Raw genomic sequence first — 22,054 nt, forward strand, 5'->3', positions numbered from 1 at the left:
AAATATCACATGGACAAAACATTCCGGATAACGAAGAGGTAGAAGTGAGGGAGTTATGTCGTTAATCGTGGATCCCTCTGTCTCTTCAAGACCGTGATGATCAGTCCCCAGTCGCACTTATCTTTGGTTACTGAAGTTGTTTTCTATGAGTAGGCTTGGGATTCCCCGCGACCTCGTAAAGTGTTGTATGCGCCTTCTAGATAGAGAGGTGATGATATTCTTACGTTACACCTTTGAAGGGTGGATGACCTTGTCGTGTCTATGATTTTTTGTTGGCTGTGTCTTCTGAGATTTGACAGTGAAAGGATCCTGTGTAGAGCCTCAGTCCCCAAGTGTGGTTTACATGTTTCTTTGTAGTGGTTGTTTCCATGGTAAAGCTCCGAAAAACGAGCAACAACAGTTCTTGGCAGTATATGTGATCGTAAGAGACTACATCATCGTGGGAACCAAAATACGTTGGCTGAAATTGCATGGGAGTCCATGGAAGCAAAGGGATCGGCTGGATGCGTAAGCGAGTAAACTGCCCACGGCCACGAGGTTTGACGGGATGGATCAAAAATTGGCCACAAGTACGAACCTTGGCTAGCTGTGATCACGATCCTTGACAGGGAGGAGTGTCGACTTCTGGAGAAAACGTTGAAGCGGAGAGGCTCTTGGAGAGAAATATTGAAGCAACTTCTGGAGCGAAACGTTGAAGAGAAGCGGCTTATGGAGGTGAGACGTTGAAGCGGCTCCTGGAGCGAAACGTTGAAGCGGAGCGGCTTCTGGAGAGAACGTTGAAGCGGAGCGGCTCTTGGAGAGAAACTTTGAAGCGGCTTCTGGAGCGAAACGTTGAAGAGAAGCGGCTTCTAGAGGTGACACTTTGAGGCGGCTCCTGGAGCGAGACGTTGAAGCGGAGCGGCTTCTGGAGAGAACGTTGAAGCGGCTCCTGGAGCGAAACATTGAAGAGGAACAACTTCTAGAGAGAACCGTTGAAGCGGAGCGGCTTCTGGAGCAAAAAGTAGAAGCGTCTCCTGGAGCGAAACGTCGAAGAGGAGCGGCTTCTAGAGCGAAAAGTAGAAGCGGCTCCTAGAGAAAAGTTCGAAGCGCCAACGCAACACGGCTGAGAGCTTGAAAATATATCTCGGCTCTGCACCTTGGAGAAATAAAAAGTCTCACACACATGCTCCGTCATAGATTACATGGTTTTATAAACAGAGTCCCCAGAAAGCATTAATGCATAACTCCACTAATTGATGTTCGCTCACATTCGGTTTATGAAAATCTAACGCCCAAATTCTGAATCCCTTGACTAACCAATCGGGTGTTCGTTGTTTCGCTCCTTTTGAGTCGTGGACATGTCTGTCTGAGCCTTAGAAAAAACTTCTTGTATTTCCATCAAATCAGCAATGGTAATAAGGGATCGGCCTTTTCTGGCTCCCCGAGTCTCTCTCGTCCTGATGGTGGAGTAGAAGCGGCTCTGGTGACTGTTGGAGGTGTCACACTTGAAGAAACGTTGGGGGCAGTGGCTCTGGCTCTGGTGACTGGAGGTGTAACGCCTGAATGAACGTTTTCCGCGCCGCTGGTGTTGACAGGTGGCGTATTAATGCCACTGGAAGAAACGTTAATACCAAGAGTAATCTCAGCGCTAGTGTTTTCAGGGTTTGTTGTTGATCCGGACCTGAGTTCTACCATCTTGAGATCGGGATTGAAAAAATGAAATTGGAAATTGGTATTGCAACCGAGAGATTAATCTCCCACTGTGGTCGCCAATTGTTTATGGGTGAAAACCGTTTCTGATGAATTTGGTAATTTTGGGTGTGTGGATGAGAAACAAATCTAAACCCTAAACAATGTACTGCATGAGAGTACTTTTGATTCGAGAGATCAATCTATACAATCCTGGCCTAAACCAAGAAATGGCCGTTTCAGGATTGCTTCTGTCACAAAGTGAAGGAGAAGGGTTGGTCTTAGGGAGGGAAGCGAAGAGAGTGTTGAGACCAGAATAGTAGATTCTGAAGGTGTGGTTGTTTATGACTTGTATCTGAAAGTAGAACTGGCTAGAAGAATGGAAAGCTACCAGGTGATTTCTAGATACTGTATTGTTGCCGACCAAAAATTGTTGTTTGGTAAGAATAGGTGAAGCCTATTTATACAAGTCATATTAAAACGTAACCTAGTCTCGTAGGAAGTGGAAACGATTGAGTGGTGGAAGAATAGGGTAACGTATAACTGTCAGACATTATGCCTCCATGATGAAGGAATTGAATTCATGTAACCGTGAGACATTACACTTCCATGATGAATGAAATGAATTGTTTACACCGATACTTTTACCACCACTAATTGTCCCACTTCGTGACACTTTCTTGTAACGGGCGTTGTAAACCGCCAGACCAATACCCTGATGAGCATCCCCCAGTTTGTGACATGTTTGATATCTCGAGTGTTTTCGTGGAAAACATGTAGCACTTTTCTACTTGTGGTAAGTAAAAGTCAAGGGACTTACCGCAGGAAAATAACATGTAAGGCTATTAGGCTCGTTTTGTCTAGTCGCCTAAAACTTGCCACAAGTTTGTTAGTTCGGTGGCGAACTTCGGTGGTTGAGATCGCATCTCATGAAGGAGGGAAGCCGTTGATTATGGCTACCTTGTATTGGCGCCTGATAATGGCGCAGTGGCGTTTTTGTGTACACCAATGGCAATGTGGCATGGCTGGCATGGCGCGCGCATGCCAGTGGCACGTTGATGCAAGTGGGCCTAGCGTAGCCATGGCCACTAGATTTAGGCAGCTATTCGCCTGAAACTCACCACAAGTCTGTCAGTTTGGTGGCAAACTTGGATGGCTGAGATTGCATCTCATGAGGAAGGATGGCCATTGATTATGGCCATATCTTGTCGTATAGCAAAGTGGCGCCATTGGCATTAGTGGCGCATGACATAGCCACGGCATAGTGGCATGCCAGTGGCGTGGTCGTGGCATAACGGCATGCCAGTGGTGTGGCCGTGGCATAGCGGCATGCCAGTGGTGTGGTCGTGGCATAGCGGCATACCAGTGGTGTAGCGGTGGCAGCTGTTTTGGCATATTGGTGTTAGACCCAAATAGGGCTATGGCAACACTGGCCCTGTTACCACATCAATCCCACCGCTCTGGGAAACATTATTTGGCTTGGTTGGCGTAGCAATTTTTCCCAAATTAAGGTTTGACATGTCAAAACCCTAATTAGTGTGTGTGGCATGGCATGTGACATGGTGACGTTGTGGCATGGCCATGCCTGTGACTTGGCGGTATGGCCAAGGCTAGGATTTGGCATCGTGGACAAAGTTAGGGCTTGGCGGCGTGGCCAAGGCTAGGTTTTGGCACCGCGTAAGAATTAGGGCTTGGCGGCGTGGCCAAGGCTAGGTTTTGGCGCTGTGGTAAGAATTAGGGCTTGGCGACGTGGCCAAGACTAGGTTTTGGCGCCGTGGTAAAAATTAGGGATTGGCGGCGTGTCCAAGGCTAAAGTGGCTCGTGGCATGCTACTGCGGCAGAGTGGCATGTTGGCATGCCGATTAATATGTTGCTGTGGCATGGCACGTTTGGATTGCCAGTTAGTATAGTGGCGCGTCAGGGTGCGTTTGGTCCCCGGCAGCGGCGCCAAAAACTTGGTGTGACAAGCAAAGACACACAAAAGCTTGCAAGTATACAAGGCCAAGTTATGATATAGAAGGTAAGCAGGGGGTCAGTCCACAGGGAGTGGGAGCATACAAGAGAAACCTAAGCTAACAATGGTGACAATGCACTATGGCAGTGAGCAAAGCAAGGTAAATAGCATGAACCAAGGGTGCAAGGTAAAGCAGCAAAGAAACAGCTAAGAAAACAGCAAGGTAAAGCAGCAAAGAACCAAGGCTTGGAAGCCAAGGGCCAGGTGAGGATTGTGCACTGACTTCAGTGCACAAAAGGCTTCAAAGTGCAAGAAAAAAAAAGGCAAGAAAATAAACTGAATTGAAAGCACACAGAACTGAAAATGTAAGTGACTGAGAAGGAATTGGTGGGTAAGCCAAGGCTTAGGATCCACCTTGTGTCCTAACCAAATGACATGTTTCTAGGTTGAGTTTGATCCTATGCATACATCTAGAAATAGAAGAATACTAAATTGCTCAATAGTCTGCCCCTAGCATTGGCTGTCTTTTGACAGCACAGCCAATCACAGGCACTATGTGCATTGGTATCTCCCATTTTCTCAAGCAAAACAGAGCATGGAAGTAACTATCCTAGCTTCTAGTCACTTGACAGTGCACAAGGCTTCAGCTGAGCCTTGGCCTGATGCTATTTAGCTCATGCTAAACATGGATAAAGCAATAACATTCATCATATGCGATAATTCAGATACAACTAGCAACATTTGAGATAACTAAAAACATATGCAACTTTCAACTGTCAACAGTTATGCAAAAATCAGAAATTGGAATTGCAAAATTAAAATTGTTCTAATTCTCTACTGGCTAGTCCAGAGAGATACACAGTATCTTTCACACACTCCACATAACACCAATTTATACCCCCCCTATCAGAATTAGGGTTCACAGCCCATTTTCCCCAAAATCAGAAAATCAGGTGAAATTGATTTACCTAATGTTGATGAGATACTCGCTCCATCTCGTCGACCCACTCTCCAATTACTTCTTCTCGTTCATCTCCTGCTCCAATTGCTGCTCTAACATCAACTTATATCCCCAATTTCTCACCTAGGGTTTCAGTGATGAGAGATGAGAAATTGAGGAGATTAGTTGATGAAAAAGAGGTAAAACGTGATAGTGATGATGGGTTTAGGTGTGGTGGTGATAGAGTGATTTGGGGAGAAGATAGTGGAGTGATTTGGGGGAAGGTAGTGGTGATGGAGACGGACATGGTGGTACTGTTGCAGAGAGGGGGGGGAAAGATGGTTTCGATGGATTTGGGAGAAGGGTGTGTTTGGCTAATGGGTGTAGGGTTCGGGTACTAGGGTGTTGAGCAGGTGTAGAGGATTTTGATGTTTCGCGAAGCTGGACCGATGGATGGGAAGATGGTAGGTGGATCTGACGGCGATGCGGAGGCAGGCGATGAGCGACCGTCGGATGAAGAGATACGACGAAACGAACGGTACTTGATGGAGTTAGGTACTGTAGTGTAAGGCGGAGATATCAAACTTCGATGCACAGCAAGGGAGCGACCGTCGGATGCTCCTGAGAACTGATCTGACGGCTGAAGACGCAAGCGGGTATGGATTTGGGTTTTAGGCTTTTGGGTATAGAATATGGGTTTGGGAAATGAGTTTGGGCTTGGAAAACCTTGAGCCCACTTCTTCTTTAAGAGCAACTTTCTTCTTCTTGAGCCCATTTCCAGCTTTTTGGACGTGCGCTCCATTCTTTGCGGCTTCCTTGCGTAATTTCTCCCGGCTTTTCACCACTTTTCTGCTCTTTTTGCTCCGCAACTCATCCAATCTTTATTTATTACCTAAAAATGCAAAATTAAGTAAGAAAAATATTTATTCTTGAAAACAATGAAAATACAGAATATGGGATAAAATGTAGAATTAATGCATAAAAGATGAGTTAAATGCCAACAAAAAGGGATAAATATATACAATATTTGGCACTCATCACACTCTGTGGTCAAGCCAACTCTCCATGGCTCCAGCACTCCGTGTTCAAGACAACTCTCCATGACTCTAGCAATCTATGGTTAAGTTAGCGCTAACGCTCCAGCATTCTATGATCCATCCAGCAAGCCTTCCAAGTGCCATTTCCACCATTCCACGGACTGAAGCCATCAGCGCCACCATCACCATTTGAAGCCAAAGTTCTAGCGCCATCTTCACTGTTTGGTAGCCAAAGTTCAAAGTGTTGTTTCCACCATTCCACAGACATAGCCAAAGCGGCGCCATCTTAGCCTTTCAAAGCAGTTCCATCTCCACTAGCCAAAGCGGCGCCATCTTGGCCGTTCAAAGCAGCGCCATCCACCGTTCCACGAATCAGGACCCAGCCGTGCTATCTCTGCTTCTCCGTGATCTATCCAGACAAGTGTCATCCATCGCTTCACGGACCTAGACAACTGTGCCGCTCCGCGGATCTAGCCAGCAGCACCATTCCATGGATGTATCCAAGCAAACAGCGCCATATACCTTTCCTAGCCAACCAGCGCCCGTTCTGTGGACCAAGTTACAATGTCACCTCTGCCGATCAATATCCAAAGTTTCAGCGCTGACGCCAACACCCTATGGCCAATCCAGAATTACGCAGAGCTGCCAACATAAGGATCACGGATTCCTCATGCCTTACGCTAAAGGTTAGTTGAATTTCCCTGGCAATCTCTTCAGGTATTGCCCTTTCGATTTTACTCTTGTATGTCACCATCTCATGCTTACCCCGCAACAATTCCACTGTTACGTGCTAAGCATGGAACTTTATGTTGATGGTGGTTTTTAGCTTAGGGTTAAAATCGTAAAACCTTGCATCTGATGTGACAACACTCTACAAGGAAATGGAGCCATGAGTGTTAACCTCTCCGCTGGCATATTCATTGAGTCGTTCAATATATTTACATGAAATTTATCCAGACTGGCGAATGTAGCAACCATCCCAAATGTTTTGTAAATTTCGGCGCCTCGCCTATATTCACTTAATATAAGTTCCTTTGAATGCCTTCGATGCTATGTTCTCCGGATGAACCCTTAATGTTGATATGGCATGACGATTTATGTTCACTCGCAGCAGAGTAGCACAAATCTCCAAATATCAAGGATAAGGTCTTTGCATAAGGTATTCAATCAGAAAAGCATGCTGCTCTCTGGCAATGAACTTAAAAGAACTTTGTGTCAACACATAGAATTCAATCAATTGTCCTGACTAACTTGCAGAAGTTAGGGTTTCGCGCCTCGCGCGGTATACCAGACCTTTCTTGTCAAAATTAAGCCTAAGCAAACTAGGTAATTAATCCATCATGGATTAGCAGGTGCAAAACCTCGCCAAAAATCAGAAAAACAGGGAGCCGCAGTATCAAAGGGAGGCAAGGCCATGCCTTAGGCCAGCTGGCGCCACTTGCCATTGGCCACGCCCCATCATAAACCGGCCCTATTTCCCTCGACCAATCAGGTCGCTTTAAACTCGCCACACGCACATAAGTTGTGGCCGGACCCATACTTGCAGGCCCCACTTACCATCGACCAATCAGGTCGCTCTAAAGCTTCCACACTCTCAACATAAGTGTAGCCACGACCACGCTTGGTCGGCCCTCTTTTAATCGACCAATCAGGTCGCTCTAAAGCCGCCACACTTTCACCAAAAGTGTAGTCGCGCCTTATGTTTGGCCGGCCCCTTTTCTTGGCCAATCAAGTCGCTCTAAACTTGCCACCGTACATTAAAGGACAAATGCACCCTGCCGCGCCACCATACTAACTGGCAATCCAAACGCGCCCTTCCACAACAACATATTAATCGGCATGCCAACATACCAGTCTGCCGCAGTAACATGCCACGAGCCACTTTAGCCTTGGCCACGCTGCCAAGCCCTAATTTTTACCACGTCGCCAAAACCTAGCTTTGGCCATGCCGCCAAGCCCTAATTCTTATCACGGCGCCAAAAACTAGCCTTGGACACGCCTCCAAGGCCTAAGTTTGGCCACGACGCCAAATCCTAGCATTGGCCATACCGCCAAGCCACAAGCGTGGCCATGCCACAACGTCACCATGCCGCATGCATGCCACATACACTAACTAGGGTTTCGACATGCCAAACCCTAATTTGGGCAAAATTTCTATGCCAACCAAGCCAAATAATGTTTCCCAAAGTGGTGGGATTGATGTGGTAACAGGGCCAGTGTTGCCAGAGCCATATTTTGGTCTAACACCAATATGCCAAAACAGCTGCTACGACTACACCACTGGCATGCCGCTATGCCACGGCCACACCACTGGCATGCCGCTATGCCACGGCCACACCACTGGCATGCCGCTATGCCACGGCCACACCACTGGCATGCCGTTATGTCGTGCCTATGCCAGGCGCCACTAATACCAATGGCGCCACTTTGTTATATGACAAGATATGGCCATAATCAATGGCCATCCTTACTCATGAGATGCAATCTCAGCCATCCAAGTTCGCCACAAAACTGACAGACTTGTGGTGAGTTTCAGGCGACCAACTGCCTAAATCTAATGGCCATGGTTACGCCAAGCGCCACTTGCATCAATGTGCCACTGGCATGCGCGAGCCATGCCATCCATGCCACATTGCCATTGGCGTACACCAAAACGCCATTGAGCCATTATCAGGCGCCAATACAAGGTAGCCATAATCAACGTCTACTCTCCTTCATGAGATGCGATCTCAGCCACCGAACTGACAAACTTGTGGCAAGTTTTAGGCGACTAGCCAAAACGAGCCTAATAGCCTTACATGCTATTTTCCTGCGGTAAGTCCTTTGACTTTGACTTAACAAACGTAGAAAAGTGATACATGTTTTCCACAAAAACACTCGAGACATCAAACATGTCACAAACTGGGGGATGCTCATCAGGGTATCGGTATGGCGGTTTACAGCGTGCGGCGAGCAATGCGCCCGTTACAAGAAAGTGTCATGAAGTAAGACAATTAGTGGTGGTAAAAGTAACGGTGTAAATAATTCATTTCCTTCATCATGGAAGCGTAATGTCTGACAGTTACACGAATTCACTTCCTTCATCATGGAATCATAACGTCTGACAGTTATATGTTACCCTATTCTTCCCCACTCAATCGTTTCCACTTCCTACGAGACCAGGGTACATTTCAATATGACTTGTATAAATAGCCTTCACCTATTCTCACCAAACAACAAATTTTGGTCGGCAACAATAAAGTATCTAGAAATCACCTGGTAGCTTTCCATTCTGCTAGCCAGTTCTACTTTCATATAGAAGTCATAAACAACCACACCTTCAAAATCAACTATTCTGGTCTCAACACTCTCTTCGCTTCCGTCTCTAATACCAACCCTTCTCCTTCACTTTGTGACCGAAGCAAGCCTGGAATGGCCATTTCTTGGTTTAGGCCAGGATTGTACAGATTGATCTCTCGAATCAAAAGTACTCCCGTGCAGTACATTGTTTAGGGTTTAGATTCGTTTCTCATCCACACACCCAAAATTACCAAATTCAGCAGAAACGGTTTTCACCCACAAACAACTAGGCTAGAGTGTCTAGCATTCCAAAGCTTGACATCAGGTTTAGGTTCGTAAACTACCTTTATGCCCGACACGTCAGCCTCGTATTTGTCCAACTTGTGCTTGAATGGAGGTACATAGTCGTCATCGAGTGAATCTTGAATAAACCCAAGTTGACGCATGATTCTCATCGGATTGTATATTGAAAAACCGTAAGGGTGAAAAAAAGGGCCATGGTAATACATAACATTTTCCATTGCGATAACTATACCATCCTTATACGAATTAAAGATTACCTCTTTCGCCGTGATGTTGTCCAATTTTTGGCGCATTTATATAAACGCATTAGTTTGTTCCTTTTTCTGAGAACCGGTGAACAAGTATAGGGTTCCTGTTGGACTACAATTGCTCCATTTTGGGTTGAGTTTCACGTCTTCATTATCTTTGAACAGTGAGGGGAAATGATCAAAAATCCACACCTATAACAAGCATATTTGAAAATTTTAAAACAATCAAATAAACATAAAAAGATTAAAGGAAAAAAACGTACACAAAGAAGACAACTTTCATCAATCTAAATACCTGGAGTAGAGTCAAATTCTCATTAATTTGAGAAGTTCGTTCGCGGGATGCCTGGGAAAACTGACCATTCAAAACGGCTACTATAGCCATACCCCAATAGAACTTGTTCACATCTTCCAAGGAATCCAAAAGCTGAAGAAGGTTAGCGCTAACCCTGTTACCTTTGATATCGGGAAATACAACCGACGCAAGGACATACAACAAATACCCAGCCGCCGTATAACGACATTCCATATCAGAGAGACCATCAACTTTTTCTTTGGTTAATGTATCGACATACATCTCCCTAATCTCTACAAGTTTGAACTCTTTATTTGGGTATTTAGTTCCCGGCACGAAAAGCCCATCAGTCGTCTCTTTATCCCATCCAAACAAGTTCCTGGTCAATACATAAATTTCATCCCAACCAAGACTTTTGTTGAACTTGTCATTGGTGGATTTACCTTCGACCTGCATCCCTAATATTTGTTCTGCATCATCAGGAGTCACTGCCATCTCGCAAAAAGGGAGTTGGAATGTGTCGACTTCACCATAATACCTTTCACAGAAACTAGATACTGCGACCTTGTCATATGTAATCACATAGTTCACAACCACATTATACAAACCGGAGTTTTCAACATACTCTCTAACTCTTGCACATTCACCTTCTAGCGACCACATCTTCATTTTATTAAAAGAAGATTGGTGCCTGAAAAGATGTGCGGCATTCTTATGATCCTACAAAAGAGAAACATGTAAATATTGGAAAATAAAAAATAGAAAGTTAACGTCAACTAATCAAATAACAAGCAGAGTTGGGATTCTTACGATTGTCTCATAGATGGTATGATCCCACGATCCGGGATATCCAATTAGAACTTCGCAGCCATCTCTAGGTTCTCCTCTAGGTTTACCACTGTTAAGAGGTTCCAACAGCAAATGAGTAGCGGGAATGTGTCTCGCGCTGGGTGAAATATCCGTTCCATCCTTCTGTATCCTATTTGTCGGCTTCGGTTGTTCATTCTCTTCCTCCTCCTTATCACCAGCATCAATGCCTTCATCCTTTTCATCATCATTATCACCTCTTCATCCTCCTTAGCACCACCATCATTACCTTCATCCCCTTCCTCCTCCTCATCACCACCATTATCATCATCAGAATCATCACCAGTACCATTATCTTCATCATCATTATCACTCTTTTCTTCTTCTTCTTCACCTCGTACGGGAGGATCTTATTGTATTTCATCTTCTTCTTCGTCTTCGCTACTGTTAGCGGAAATAACAGGAGAGGATGAATCGGACGAATCTGACAAATCATTTCCTTTGTCTCTTGGTTCGGTGATAGAAAAGGCTACCTCACTCGGGTTTCTTCCGCGTAATGGACCGGCAGTTAAGTATTTATCGTGGCGGGGAGGTTTGGAAGGAGGAGTTATCATCATTGGAACCTTGTCTTTGGTATTCTTGGTAATATAGTCCAAACACAAAATAAGAAAATAATAAGATATCATTTTTATGGCATCAGTTAAAGCGTCGTCAATGGGATGATGTAAAAAGTAACGACCCTTCAACAAGAACAGACGACTCTAACATAGATAATGACGACTCTACAACAAATATTGACGACTCTACCAATTCTAGATGACGACCCTTCCATTTATTTGGACAGAGAGGGTGTTTTTTTTCTCGAAGAGTCGTTATTGTTTAACAATGGGTCGTCAAAAAGGAAATGACGATCCTACAAATTGGGTTGACCACTCTACGGCATATAGCTAAATGACGACTCTATGACACCTAAGATGACGACACTATCAATTTTTGAAACAGAAGGCTAGAGTCGTTAAGAAATAAAAAAGGGTCGGCAAAAGAGAGTCGTCATCTTCGACCTAATACATTAATGACTCTATTCTAGGGCAAAATTGTTGGAGCAGAATTAGGTTCGTCATATTCAACCTAATACACTAACGATTTTTCATAGAATCCGCATGCAAATAAAAAGTCGTTAGGGGTTTCCATCTCGATAGTAACGACCCTTACACTGAAACTGATCATTTTCAGTTACCAAACTCAGTTTCACAATCAAAACACAACAAAAAATCGAATAGAATGTGGGTTTTAGTTGACATACCTTCTAGCTATTTCTTTCTTGGGTTTGGGAGTTCTTCTCTTGTATACCTTGGCTTTTACCGTATCTAAGAGATTAGGGATTTGAAGTGTTTTTCTAGCGGTCTGCTTTGTACGAGCCATGTTTGTAGAAGAAGTTAATCGTCGATTAAAGTTTTATCATCGACGATCACGCGATGAATCGGGTGAATTTTTTTTTTCTTCAAAGAGGGTGTTAATGGTAGTGGAGAAGAGAAAGGGAGAAGAAGAAGATGAAGGCAAGGGAAGAGAAAAGAAACTGATTTAGTTTAGGGTATATGAATTAGGGGCCTAATTAGGGTTAACTGATTTTTAATGTTTAATTTTAGTCAAGGGTAAAATAGTATTTTCATAATCGGTTGAATACGTCCCTGATAATTTTGGGGTGCAAATAAAATGTCAAGGCCCTAATTAGTTTTCATGGCCCCCAGTCAAACTAGGTTTTAGAAGTGTTTGGGTAATGTGGTTTCGTTTCCGTTACAAACAAAATTCTCAAAACAAAATTAAACAAGAAAAAAAAATATTAAGCAACAAAATTCTCAAAAATCTTCCCACATAATTCATGAGTTCAATCTAAATAAAACATACTTTCAGAATTTTAATCAACTAACTCAATTAATTAACCAAAACAGATTTGTTAATATTAATTAAGCAAGAATAGATTTGCCATTTTTGAAAATATATGGCTAAGGGCTTTGGGTTTTACCTCTAAATAACCATATTTTGCACTCATTAGCTATATACCTAATTAATCTGGATATACCCTAAACTGGCCATGCAAACATTTTAGTTTATTAATTAATGAAGTTTTTTCATCTTTATTTTGAATGCCCTATATCGTCACATTTGCACTCTTTAAATCCCTTCCCCTTTTGAATTCTTAAAACAATTTTAGGGTTTAGGACTTTTTGATTTGGATGAATCATTATTCATCTTCATGATTTAGTTTTGGGAACTTTGATGTTTAGTCCACTAAACCCGATCCGGGTTAATGACTAGTCCAGCGGAAAAACATATTTACTCGTCAGTCCAAAAAAAATTTGAAAAGAGTAAATTACTCTACTAACCCTAACATAGAATACTACGTATGTTATTACATATATATTACGTATTATATTTTTTACTGGTAACATATGTTACTAGTATACTAGTACTATACATACTAGTTACTAATATACTAGTAGTATATGTTACTACATATGTTACTAGTAACATTAACGTACGTTACTGCATATAAATATTGTTATGTTATGTATTGACACTACATATCAATATGTGGTATCAATATTTATGTACTATATATAAATAAATAATGTCTATGTATTGATACTACATATCAATATGTTACGTACTACATATAAATAAATTCTGTTATGTTATGTTATGTATTATTTAATATGTATTATTTAATATGTATTGTACTACATATCAATACTGTTAAGTTATGTATTGATACTACATATTAATACTGTTATGTTATACTAGTATACTACATATTAATATTAGTACCACATATTACTACTAGTATAGTACTATTAGTACTACATATTACTACTAGTAAACTAGTTACTAGCTACTAAACTAGTATACGACATATTAATATTAATACTACATATTACTACTAGTATCCTAGTACACTAGTACACATATTACTACTAGTATAGTAAAGTAGTAACCTAATTTACTAGTAACATATTTTTGTTACTACCAGTACAATACATATTAATATGTAGTATCACCGTACTGATACTACTAGTATGTAGTAACATACTACTAGTAACATTTACAAGTGTTGATACTAATTAGATCTGGAAAGGTGTTTTAGGTATTTAGAAAACACACTTTATAATCTCCACAAAGTTTTTGGACTAGCGAGTAAATGTTTTTCACGGGTGGATTAGCCATTAACTGGGTCATGAAAAACTGGACTAAACAGTAATTCCTATTTTAGTTTTCTGCTCTGAATTGCTGATTTTAGATCCTTACTGTAGATACAGTAAAACTTCGATAAATTAATAGCCTTGAGACCGGAGAAAATTATTATTTTAGCCAAGTTATTAATTTATCTGAGTTAAAATTTAGCTTGTACAAGACTAGTTGGGACCGGAGAATTTTATCATTTTAGCGAAGTAATTAATTTATCGAAGTTCTACTATATATTGGCTCTTGCATGATAGATGATCTCCGCTCCTCCTGATATTCTTGTATTTTGGGTGTGTTACCGGAGGAGACCCTGCCAAGTTTCTTGATGAATCTTCTGTATTGCCAAAAAACGAACAAACTATTTTTCTTTTTCGAACTTTTCACAAATAGAAAAAGAACTATGTTTCACCCGTACAACCATGTTTGTTCAGTATCCAAATGTTGCTTGATACACTCCCGTTAGAAACAGAACCAGCTTATGCCATCAGAATCAGGTCTGGAATCTACAAATAATCTCAATGATTGTATAAGTTGTAACAGTCGAAGTATCCAACAGTTGCAGTAAAGCATTATAACTTCATTCTTTTTCCTAATAAAACTATGAAAAAAATAAGGACAGAAAATAACTTCTCATACAATTTCAGTGTGCTGTTGATGATGCTACATACAATGGGTCGAAAATCTGCCCTCGTACCAACTCCTCTCCCGATCTGATATGGTGAACATACCTTATTACAATGCCAGCTGATTTAAATTCCATTACATAAAATCCAAGATCCCCGTTTTGCTGAATTTTGTGGCAAAATTAACAAAGACTATTCAATGCCCTCGACTGCTCCTTTTACCGGACCTAATTTCTTCTATTTGGCTACGCTAATAACCGAGAAAAGTTCACATCACTGGAGTGATCCTAAAAACCAATTTAACAGAGAGTATCCAGAAATTTTTATTTAACCTGGATACCAAACGGTTTAGGATCACGAAATCCAACAAATGTTCAACCCCATTCTGACGCGTACCATTGATGCATTTATGCTAATGAACAACCTTCTGTTTGATATGCAAAGCTTGTAGAGTCTGTAGTGATAATGTCTAGATGTGCGGCTCCTCATTTGCCTTCAAAATTGGCAATAAGATGGCCTTGGACACATATTTTTTTATCTCTACAATCATCGGCATAGTAGGACAGTGGGAACTTTTGAGTTACACTTCTTGAGTGATTAGTTCTTCTATTGGTACAAGAGATTATATGCTGGAAGGTCTTGAATTCGATGTATATCTTCCAAAGATAATTCTCTTTCTAATTGTGTTCTTGTTACTTGTAAAACCTCCTAAACAAAAGATGAAACGATATCAAGTTACCAAAAGCATGGAGATGAACCTCGTGTATGAGCATGTGTATGTGTGTGAGAGAGGGAGAGAGATATCATACATTAAACTCCATATAAGAAGCACGCATGGCCAGCCACTGAGCATCCATCATTTCAAAAGCTATACAATACAATACATCGAAAGCTTCTTCATCTTCAGAAAGTAGCTTTATAAAGTTTATTCCTGGAAGACATTTTGGTTTTGCTGCAAAAGGGTGGAGAAGCGAAAAATCAATTTAATGTATAGAATTTAACCACATGAAATACGCGTACACCAAGTTTGCATGTTACCCATTTACCAAACGCTAACTGAACTTACCTGAACACAAATCCAGCATCTGAATCAACATAAAAGACACATTGATGCCAGCAACAGCAAATGGATATTCCCATATTGCCCTCTTACCATACCGTTTGAAGAGTAACCTATTAAAAGAAGCCTTCATTTTGAATTTGAATAAAATTAGTATAAATCATCATGCCCATTCTAGTCGATGTATGTCATCTTACAAGATAACATTAGGAAATTAAGCAATTGCATTTACCGGATAAGTTCTGGCAAAAAATAGAAGATTTTCCAGCGAAATAAATCCACAGCCCCTATGAGAAAGAAAATTACTTTGTTACGCCAATAGAAGCAAGGGAAAGAAAATTGATTACAGAAATGGATGTGGAACATGGTTAGCGGAAGAGTATATCATTTTATTTTGACAATTAGGACCAAACTATGTTGTGTTCTCTCTTTAATCTTTGATTTCGGCTTTTGAGCATTTACAAGTTAAAACATGACCATACTCTTTCAGTAGTTAAAATTTGAATTCCAACAAATCACACTGAGGTTATTAAGAATAAAGGAATCACACCTAAAATCAGTCGACGGATTTGGACCTTGCCATCCCATATCTTTCCACTGTTCAGAGATCAAGCCTTTAAGCTCAATATCTGGAAAAGAAGCACGCCACAGTGCTCTTAATGCTTCCTGTAATCAGAAAGAAGTATTTGAGCTACAACTATTAACATGATGAAACAGATTGCTTTACGTCAAATAATGGATTATGAATAATTTATGGAAGAGAAAAAAAAATCTGTTAAAGAGGATACCTGATGGTCTAGCCGAGTTTCGTCAAAAGGTACTTGTAATCGCTCTTGAAGTCTTTGCAGTCTTTGCTCCTGGTAATGAGGAAAAAAAAGGTATAATCAATTCAAAGGACGCACTTAACAAAGAATAATAGTATGAGAAAAACATAAAGACATATCGCATTATTCTGGGCAATAAAATGAGAAAATATTCCCTACATCATTATGGTAAAGTGCTGCAGCAATATGAAACTAGAGAATAGTACATGAAACCTACGCATTAATACAGTCCAACTAGTGGGAAAAAAGCCAAGAGCATTTCGAAACAGGGAGTGTCAGTAGGGTGAACCCAACAGATACTAAGAGATCAAAGTTTCACTTTCAATCACCTGAAGAGGGCTCATACAGAAATTAAGAATCTTGTCGTTTTGGCGATTTTTGCTAGACCGAGAGAGAAGTGCTCCTATCCATGATCTTGATCCAACCATAGCATTAGCTGCAATAACCAATTACTGAAGAATGAGAGAAAGTGTAAAGCAAAAGGAAATCAACTTGCTGACCTTCCTGACATGCGGTAACTATCGGTAGCATAACATTAGATAGGTGCAAATTATTCTTTCTCAAATGGAGGGGGTGAATTGGTCCAAAAAAAATGGAGGGGGTGGAAACAATGTCATACGTTCTGATCTAAAGTAAACCATCAATAAAATCCCCAAAGTAGTATAGAAAAGACTCACTACAACATTGAGACCACTGCGAAACTACATGAGCAAGATTATTCGCCCATGCCTGATCATCTTCCTCGTTCTTTTCCCTCCAGCTAGTTTCATCATCATCAACCTACATTAAAAGCAACATGAGATGCAAGCGACTACCAAAATCCAGATGACCATCTGACCACTGGGTACATAGTTAGAACATTTCAGTCAGTTGCCAAGGTAAAATAAAAACTTGTGGCATGTTCAGGGTTCACTTAAACAATGAAGATCTGATCCTAGGTTATGTTTCAGGCAGGATCCGACATAGCTCTACGGGATACTACCAGGATATAAAAACTTTATTTATGTTGTTCTTCATACTTTCAGCTGGAAAAGAATTGATATTAGCAAGACGGAAGAACAGAAAACATCACATTGTCAACAGAAACAAGGTAAGATGGACAGAATTAGCCATCACTTGAATTATGTTGTTTTTGAGAGTGAATGGGTTCCCCGCAGAAATCTAAAATGATGAAAGCATTTAAACCATATAGCAACTGAGTCACAAAACAATACATCACAATTAGAGATGAAACCTAAATTTTCAACAGAATTAGCCAAGTGGGCGAAAACTTATTGGATTTCATAACTGTTGTCATCAACTATTTTCAGGAGTCTACTAGTAAAAACTAAACACATATGAAACAAGAATTATCACAAAAATTTACTGGAACAACCTTTTACTATCATTGAGATTTTTTTTTGAAGCATTACTATCATTGAGATACTAGTATTGACAAACACCAAATAAATACTATCAGATGTATGGGTTCAACGAAAACAACTAATAGGTTAGGCAGTCCCCTGCAAAAACAATGGTTTGCAACAGGTAACCATAGATGAGAAGCAAAATGGTAAAAAATTGAAGATTTTCTTATTAAGGTGGAAATGACAATGTAGCTATTTTCATACCGTGTTAACAGAAGAACACAGAGGAATACATGGACGAGGGCAACAAACTATTTTTAATCTTAATCTCATCTCAAACAAGAAATCTTAGAAACATTCATAATTTTTCTCTTTTTTGTAAAACAAATTGCATCCAAAATGAGTAAAACAAGAAGAAGAAAGACCAAATCATTGCAGCAAGACATACTTTTACTCCTAAATTCAATCCCTAGAATCATATCCATTAAGAATTTGTCTGTATTATTAAGACAAGACACATACAGGAAATGGTGAGATTCTGTATCTTTTTGATTTAGAGAAGTAGGTAGGTAGATCCCGGGTCCATCTCCAGTACCTAAAATTCCCGACAATATATTAAAGGTCGAGAAAGCAAAAGACCGAGACAAAACAAACAAGAAAAGTAAGTTTATTAAAAGAATTACAACATCATAAAATTTGAAATGATTATGAAGATGATATCCGGAATCAGTGGAAGGTTTTGATTCATGGGATTATCTAAAATTGTTTCTTAATCGTCTTATTGTTTAAGTTTACAGATGTTGGATTCAATGAGTTTGTGTAATGCAAATTCATACAAACGAAAAACAGAGAGATATTCGATTAAGAGATTACCCAGAAGTAAATTTACGAGAAAGAGAGCGCGGATCTTTGAGAGTTTTAGAAAATGCAAATTGGAGATGATGATGGTGGTGGCGAGAATGGGATTGAAAGAGATGGTGGTGGTGGTGATTGTGGTGGAGCATCTGTGTGCTCTCTCCCAGCTATTGAAAGTGGGAGAGATAGGTCAGAAATGGGTTCTGATTGTTTGGAAATTTTTGTTTGGGTGTGCTGGAAACCATTCCCAAAAATCTGTGGAGCTATCTATATTTCCCGCTGTTATCGGAAATGTCAGAAAATGATAACTTCACAAATTTTCTTCGGTTGATGACTAAACAACAGCTAAATGCAGCAAAGTTTCTGTCTTTTTTGTTAAATCCACGTAATATGCCTTTGAAAACGGACTACCCATCAAAATCATTTATCAAATTCAACCATCTCGTTTCTCATTTTAGAATAAGATTATCCAGTTTAAGCCGATTCCTGTCTGTTATTAATCGTGCATCATTAGTGAATTTTCTATAGTAGGTATACCAAATTTGTATTTTTTTTTTTTTGAAGTTATGGAATGTTCATCGTGCTTGGGATGATGCACTTGTTCTCTGCACGTATTTTCTTTTCTTTAGATTAAAAAGGAAGAAGATATCATTTGCCCATACATGACATTCCAGTTGCCGTGCTTTTCTGGTGGTTGGGCCTCCTAAACACAGAGGGGCAAGCCACTAGTGACCTGTGAGATCCCTCAGACCAGGCAAAGGGCTGAGAATCCTGTGATGCTATAATGCCTAAGAAATTGTTTCTGCTTTCTTTAGAGCTCCTCCGTATGCAGATTCCAGGCTTAACAAGTACGCAAGGTCAATTCTAAAACATACTAGAATAGGTAGCTGTCTATAAAGTAAAATTCAGGCTACCATCCTTTTTGCTAGGATTATGTCGAGAGGAAAATTCAAATATCACCTGCAACTCTGCAGCAGGACAAGTCTTATTTGGTATACAGTAGGACAGTCGAGGACTTCCCCCAACACAAAGAAAGATAAAACTTGAAACAGTACTAGGGATACAAAAGGCTGTTAACATCATAAGATTTTTAGGACAAAACCTCAGATCTGACTTCCGAAAACTCAACTCTTGTTATAATGGTAAGTAATTAAGTCCCAACCAAAAGGAATTAATACTCCCTCCGTCCCACTATTAAGTGTAGGTCACTTAATAAACCGCTCTCACACTAAATAAATAAAAAATAAAAATCACCAGATAATTAAAAGGACAAAGTAGATTTACACAGTTGTTGTTGTCGTTCCAGCTAGCTATACTCTGCTTATAATTATGGAACGGGATAAGATCTGCTGTGACACATGCATTTATATGCCATTGGACATGTTTCTGCTTCGTCGAGTGATTCACAAACAAAGCTCACCATCACTAATCTACATGGAGAACATGATCCACACGCGTGTGAACAATCCGGTAAACTTGACCCAGCGATTTGTAGTGTGTCTGGCTTTGGACGTCTCATCACAGGCATTCTTTTTCTTTCTTGGCTACTGTAGACTCTCGCTTGACCGTCACACCATCTTTCATTTCTTGATGTGTAAGGTCTTGATTAAAAAGATGGCTATGATCTGCACAACATAAAAAGTGAATTACAAATTATTTGGTAAAACTTTCAACACCAAAAAAACATCACCAAAACAAATACATGTATGTAAAGAGACGTACGTGATCGTGACCGTCCAACCCGTCTAGCAGACATGATTGAAGGAGCAAGAATGAGAATTGTGAGAACCAACATAATAGAAAGTGAAAAAGAATTCTTCATTGTTTTAGCTAGATAACTATTATAGAAAAAGATTGTGAATATGGGTTTTTAGATAGAGAGAGAGAGGAGGTGCGGCTGTGGTGGTGCTGTGGTGGTGTTGAAGAGAAGAAGAGAAAAGATATTATATACTTACGAGTGAAAGGCAAATAAAGATTGGGTCGGAATTGAAGGAAATCACAAGCAGAGGTAAGTTTAGGGAAAATCACATGATTGAGAATGGAGAAGACAAAGGGTTCACAGGGTTGGGCTTGTGGTGATGAGTGAGAAACGAGGCTTTTGTGCTGTCGAGGCTATTGTGTTGTGTGTGATTTTTGTTTGAGATTCACGATGTTTTGGCGCTCGGAGTCAAAGAGAGAAAGGGAAAAATGAAGATTTTGAAAACTTATATTACGTGAAATTCTGACTAAAAACTGTCTTTGAATTTACTGCTCTCTCTTTCTCTCGCTCGCTTTAGTTAAGTTTGCATTGACTTCGTTTTTACTTGGCTCGTAACTTTATGTGACCTGCATAAATGCTATCTCTGTCTCTCTCTCCCTTTGGAAAGTAGTTAAGTGGTTGTGTATTAATCATTCTCATGTGTCCGTTGGAATAAGGTTAGTAGTGAAAACAACACATTTGGAATACATGATGATATGCTAACTCCCATTATGCTGGCTTTGGAATTTCTTTAGAATTGTGCTAATGTCCAACACTAATTCCCTCCGATATCAAATACTCTGTCTCCGTTGAGGCTCACTTAACTATCGTATGTAGGCGAGTCCGAGGGGAAAAGAAGTTAACGGAGGTAAGTAGGATTCGTTTAACCGGAAAGATAAGAGAGGCAGTAGATACAGTGATTAGGAGACGTGTAAATATCTTAGGCATTCACGAAATCAAATGGACTAGATTAGTGCCCGTGTTATGCATCGGGCAATTTTTTTCTTTTAACCGTCCCGTTTCGATACACTAAATAAGTGAAAAAAATGTAGGAAATATGCGCGGGTTTTATTTATTTTTATCTTTTACTTTCGTATAAAATATGTATGAAATATGTGAGACTTTCCCCCTTTATTTTTAACCATTTTTTTTGGTAAAGTGGTTAAAGATATGAATAGGGTTTACGAGTTATCGGACAGACATAAAGCAATTTTGGTTGCCTACAAGCAACACATGCACAAGATTTTCTTCTTGCTATCCCGATTGAAGGTCTTGGGAAGAAGATATCGCCCTTGGAGTACCAGTCCATCCTTAAATAAGGTTAATGATTCCCCTATACTCTTCTGATTCACGTTGCCCTGCTTGCATCACAGGGTGCTTAGACGCATACGGGGAACATGCAGTTTATTGTAAGGTGGATCCTGGATTTAAATATAGACATGATCATGTGAGAGATACCTTGTATAACATCTTATGGAGGGCTGGTATTTCAGCAAAGAAAGAAGCGACTGTCAACTTTTTGACGGACACACTTGAGGGAGATCAACACTAAGGTCAGCAGATGTTCTTATTTTTGTGTGGGATAATGAAAAACATGTGTGTGTTGACCTTACTGGGGTTTCTCTGTTAGTAGGCATTGGACACGGTTTCTTCACAATTGGAAAAGCAGCATTGAGGGCTGCCTCATGTAAGATAACGAAGCATGAGAAGCGGTTGGACTTCTCATGAGAGTTCAGAAAGTCATGCCCAGTAATTTCATGACCCAAGAGAGAGTTTGTTTTTAAAAGGATAGGTTTTGCAATTCAAAAAGGGCTTGCGGCACGACTTGTTGCTCGAT

The 22,054-nt window shown here is 40.5% G+C and overlaps 2 protein-coding genes across 3 annotated transcripts; both read right to left on the minus strand.

Annotated features, from left to right (window-relative positions):
- Positions 1–9,474: 9,474 nt before the first annotated feature.
- Positions 9,475–11,953, minus strand: LOC113290829 (protein MAIN-LIKE 1-like). The gene is made up of 4 exons (XM_026540422.1): positions 11,835–11,953; positions 10,535–10,622; positions 9,725–10,444; positions 9,475–9,621 (listed from the first exon to the last, which is right to left on the minus strand). Exons 1-4 carry the CDS (start codon positions 11,951–11,953, stop codon positions 9,475–9,477), a joined length of 1,074 nt encoding a protein of 357 aa, XP_026396207.1.
- A 2,315-nt stretch (positions 11,954–14,268) lies between these two features.
- LOC113287654 (ELMO domain-containing protein B-like) lies at positions 14,269–18,768 on the minus strand. 2 transcript variants are annotated; one of them, XM_026536460.1, is made up of 10 exons: positions 18,498–18,768; positions 18,147–18,219; positions 16,956–17,058; positions 16,608–16,714; positions 16,243–16,311; positions 16,005–16,120; positions 15,687–15,741; positions 15,461–15,581; positions 15,204–15,346; positions 14,269–15,102 (listed from the first exon to the last, which is right to left on the minus strand). In XM_026536460.1, the coding sequence occupies exons 1-10, from the start codon at positions 18,626–18,628 to the stop codon at positions 15,001–15,003; spliced, it is 1,020 nt and encodes a 339-aa protein (XP_026392245.1). In that variant the 5' UTR covers positions 18,629–18,768; the 3' UTR covers positions 14,269–15,000. The 2 variants fall into 2 exon arrangements, with proteins under 2 accessions (XP_026392245.1, XP_026392246.1); XM_026536461.1 differs by lacking the exon at positions 18,147–18,219 and having other exon boundaries at positions 18,498–18,635.
- Between the last annotated feature and the right edge of the window lie 3,286 nt (positions 18,769–22,054).

The sequence above is a fragment of the Papaver somniferum genome, chromosome 6 (assembly GCF_003573695.1).
Source record: "Papaver somniferum cultivar HN1 chromosome 6, ASM357369v1, whole genome shotgun sequence".
Taxonomy (NCBI): Eukaryota; Viridiplantae; Streptophyta; class Magnoliopsida; order Ranunculales; family Papaveraceae; genus Papaver; species Papaver somniferum.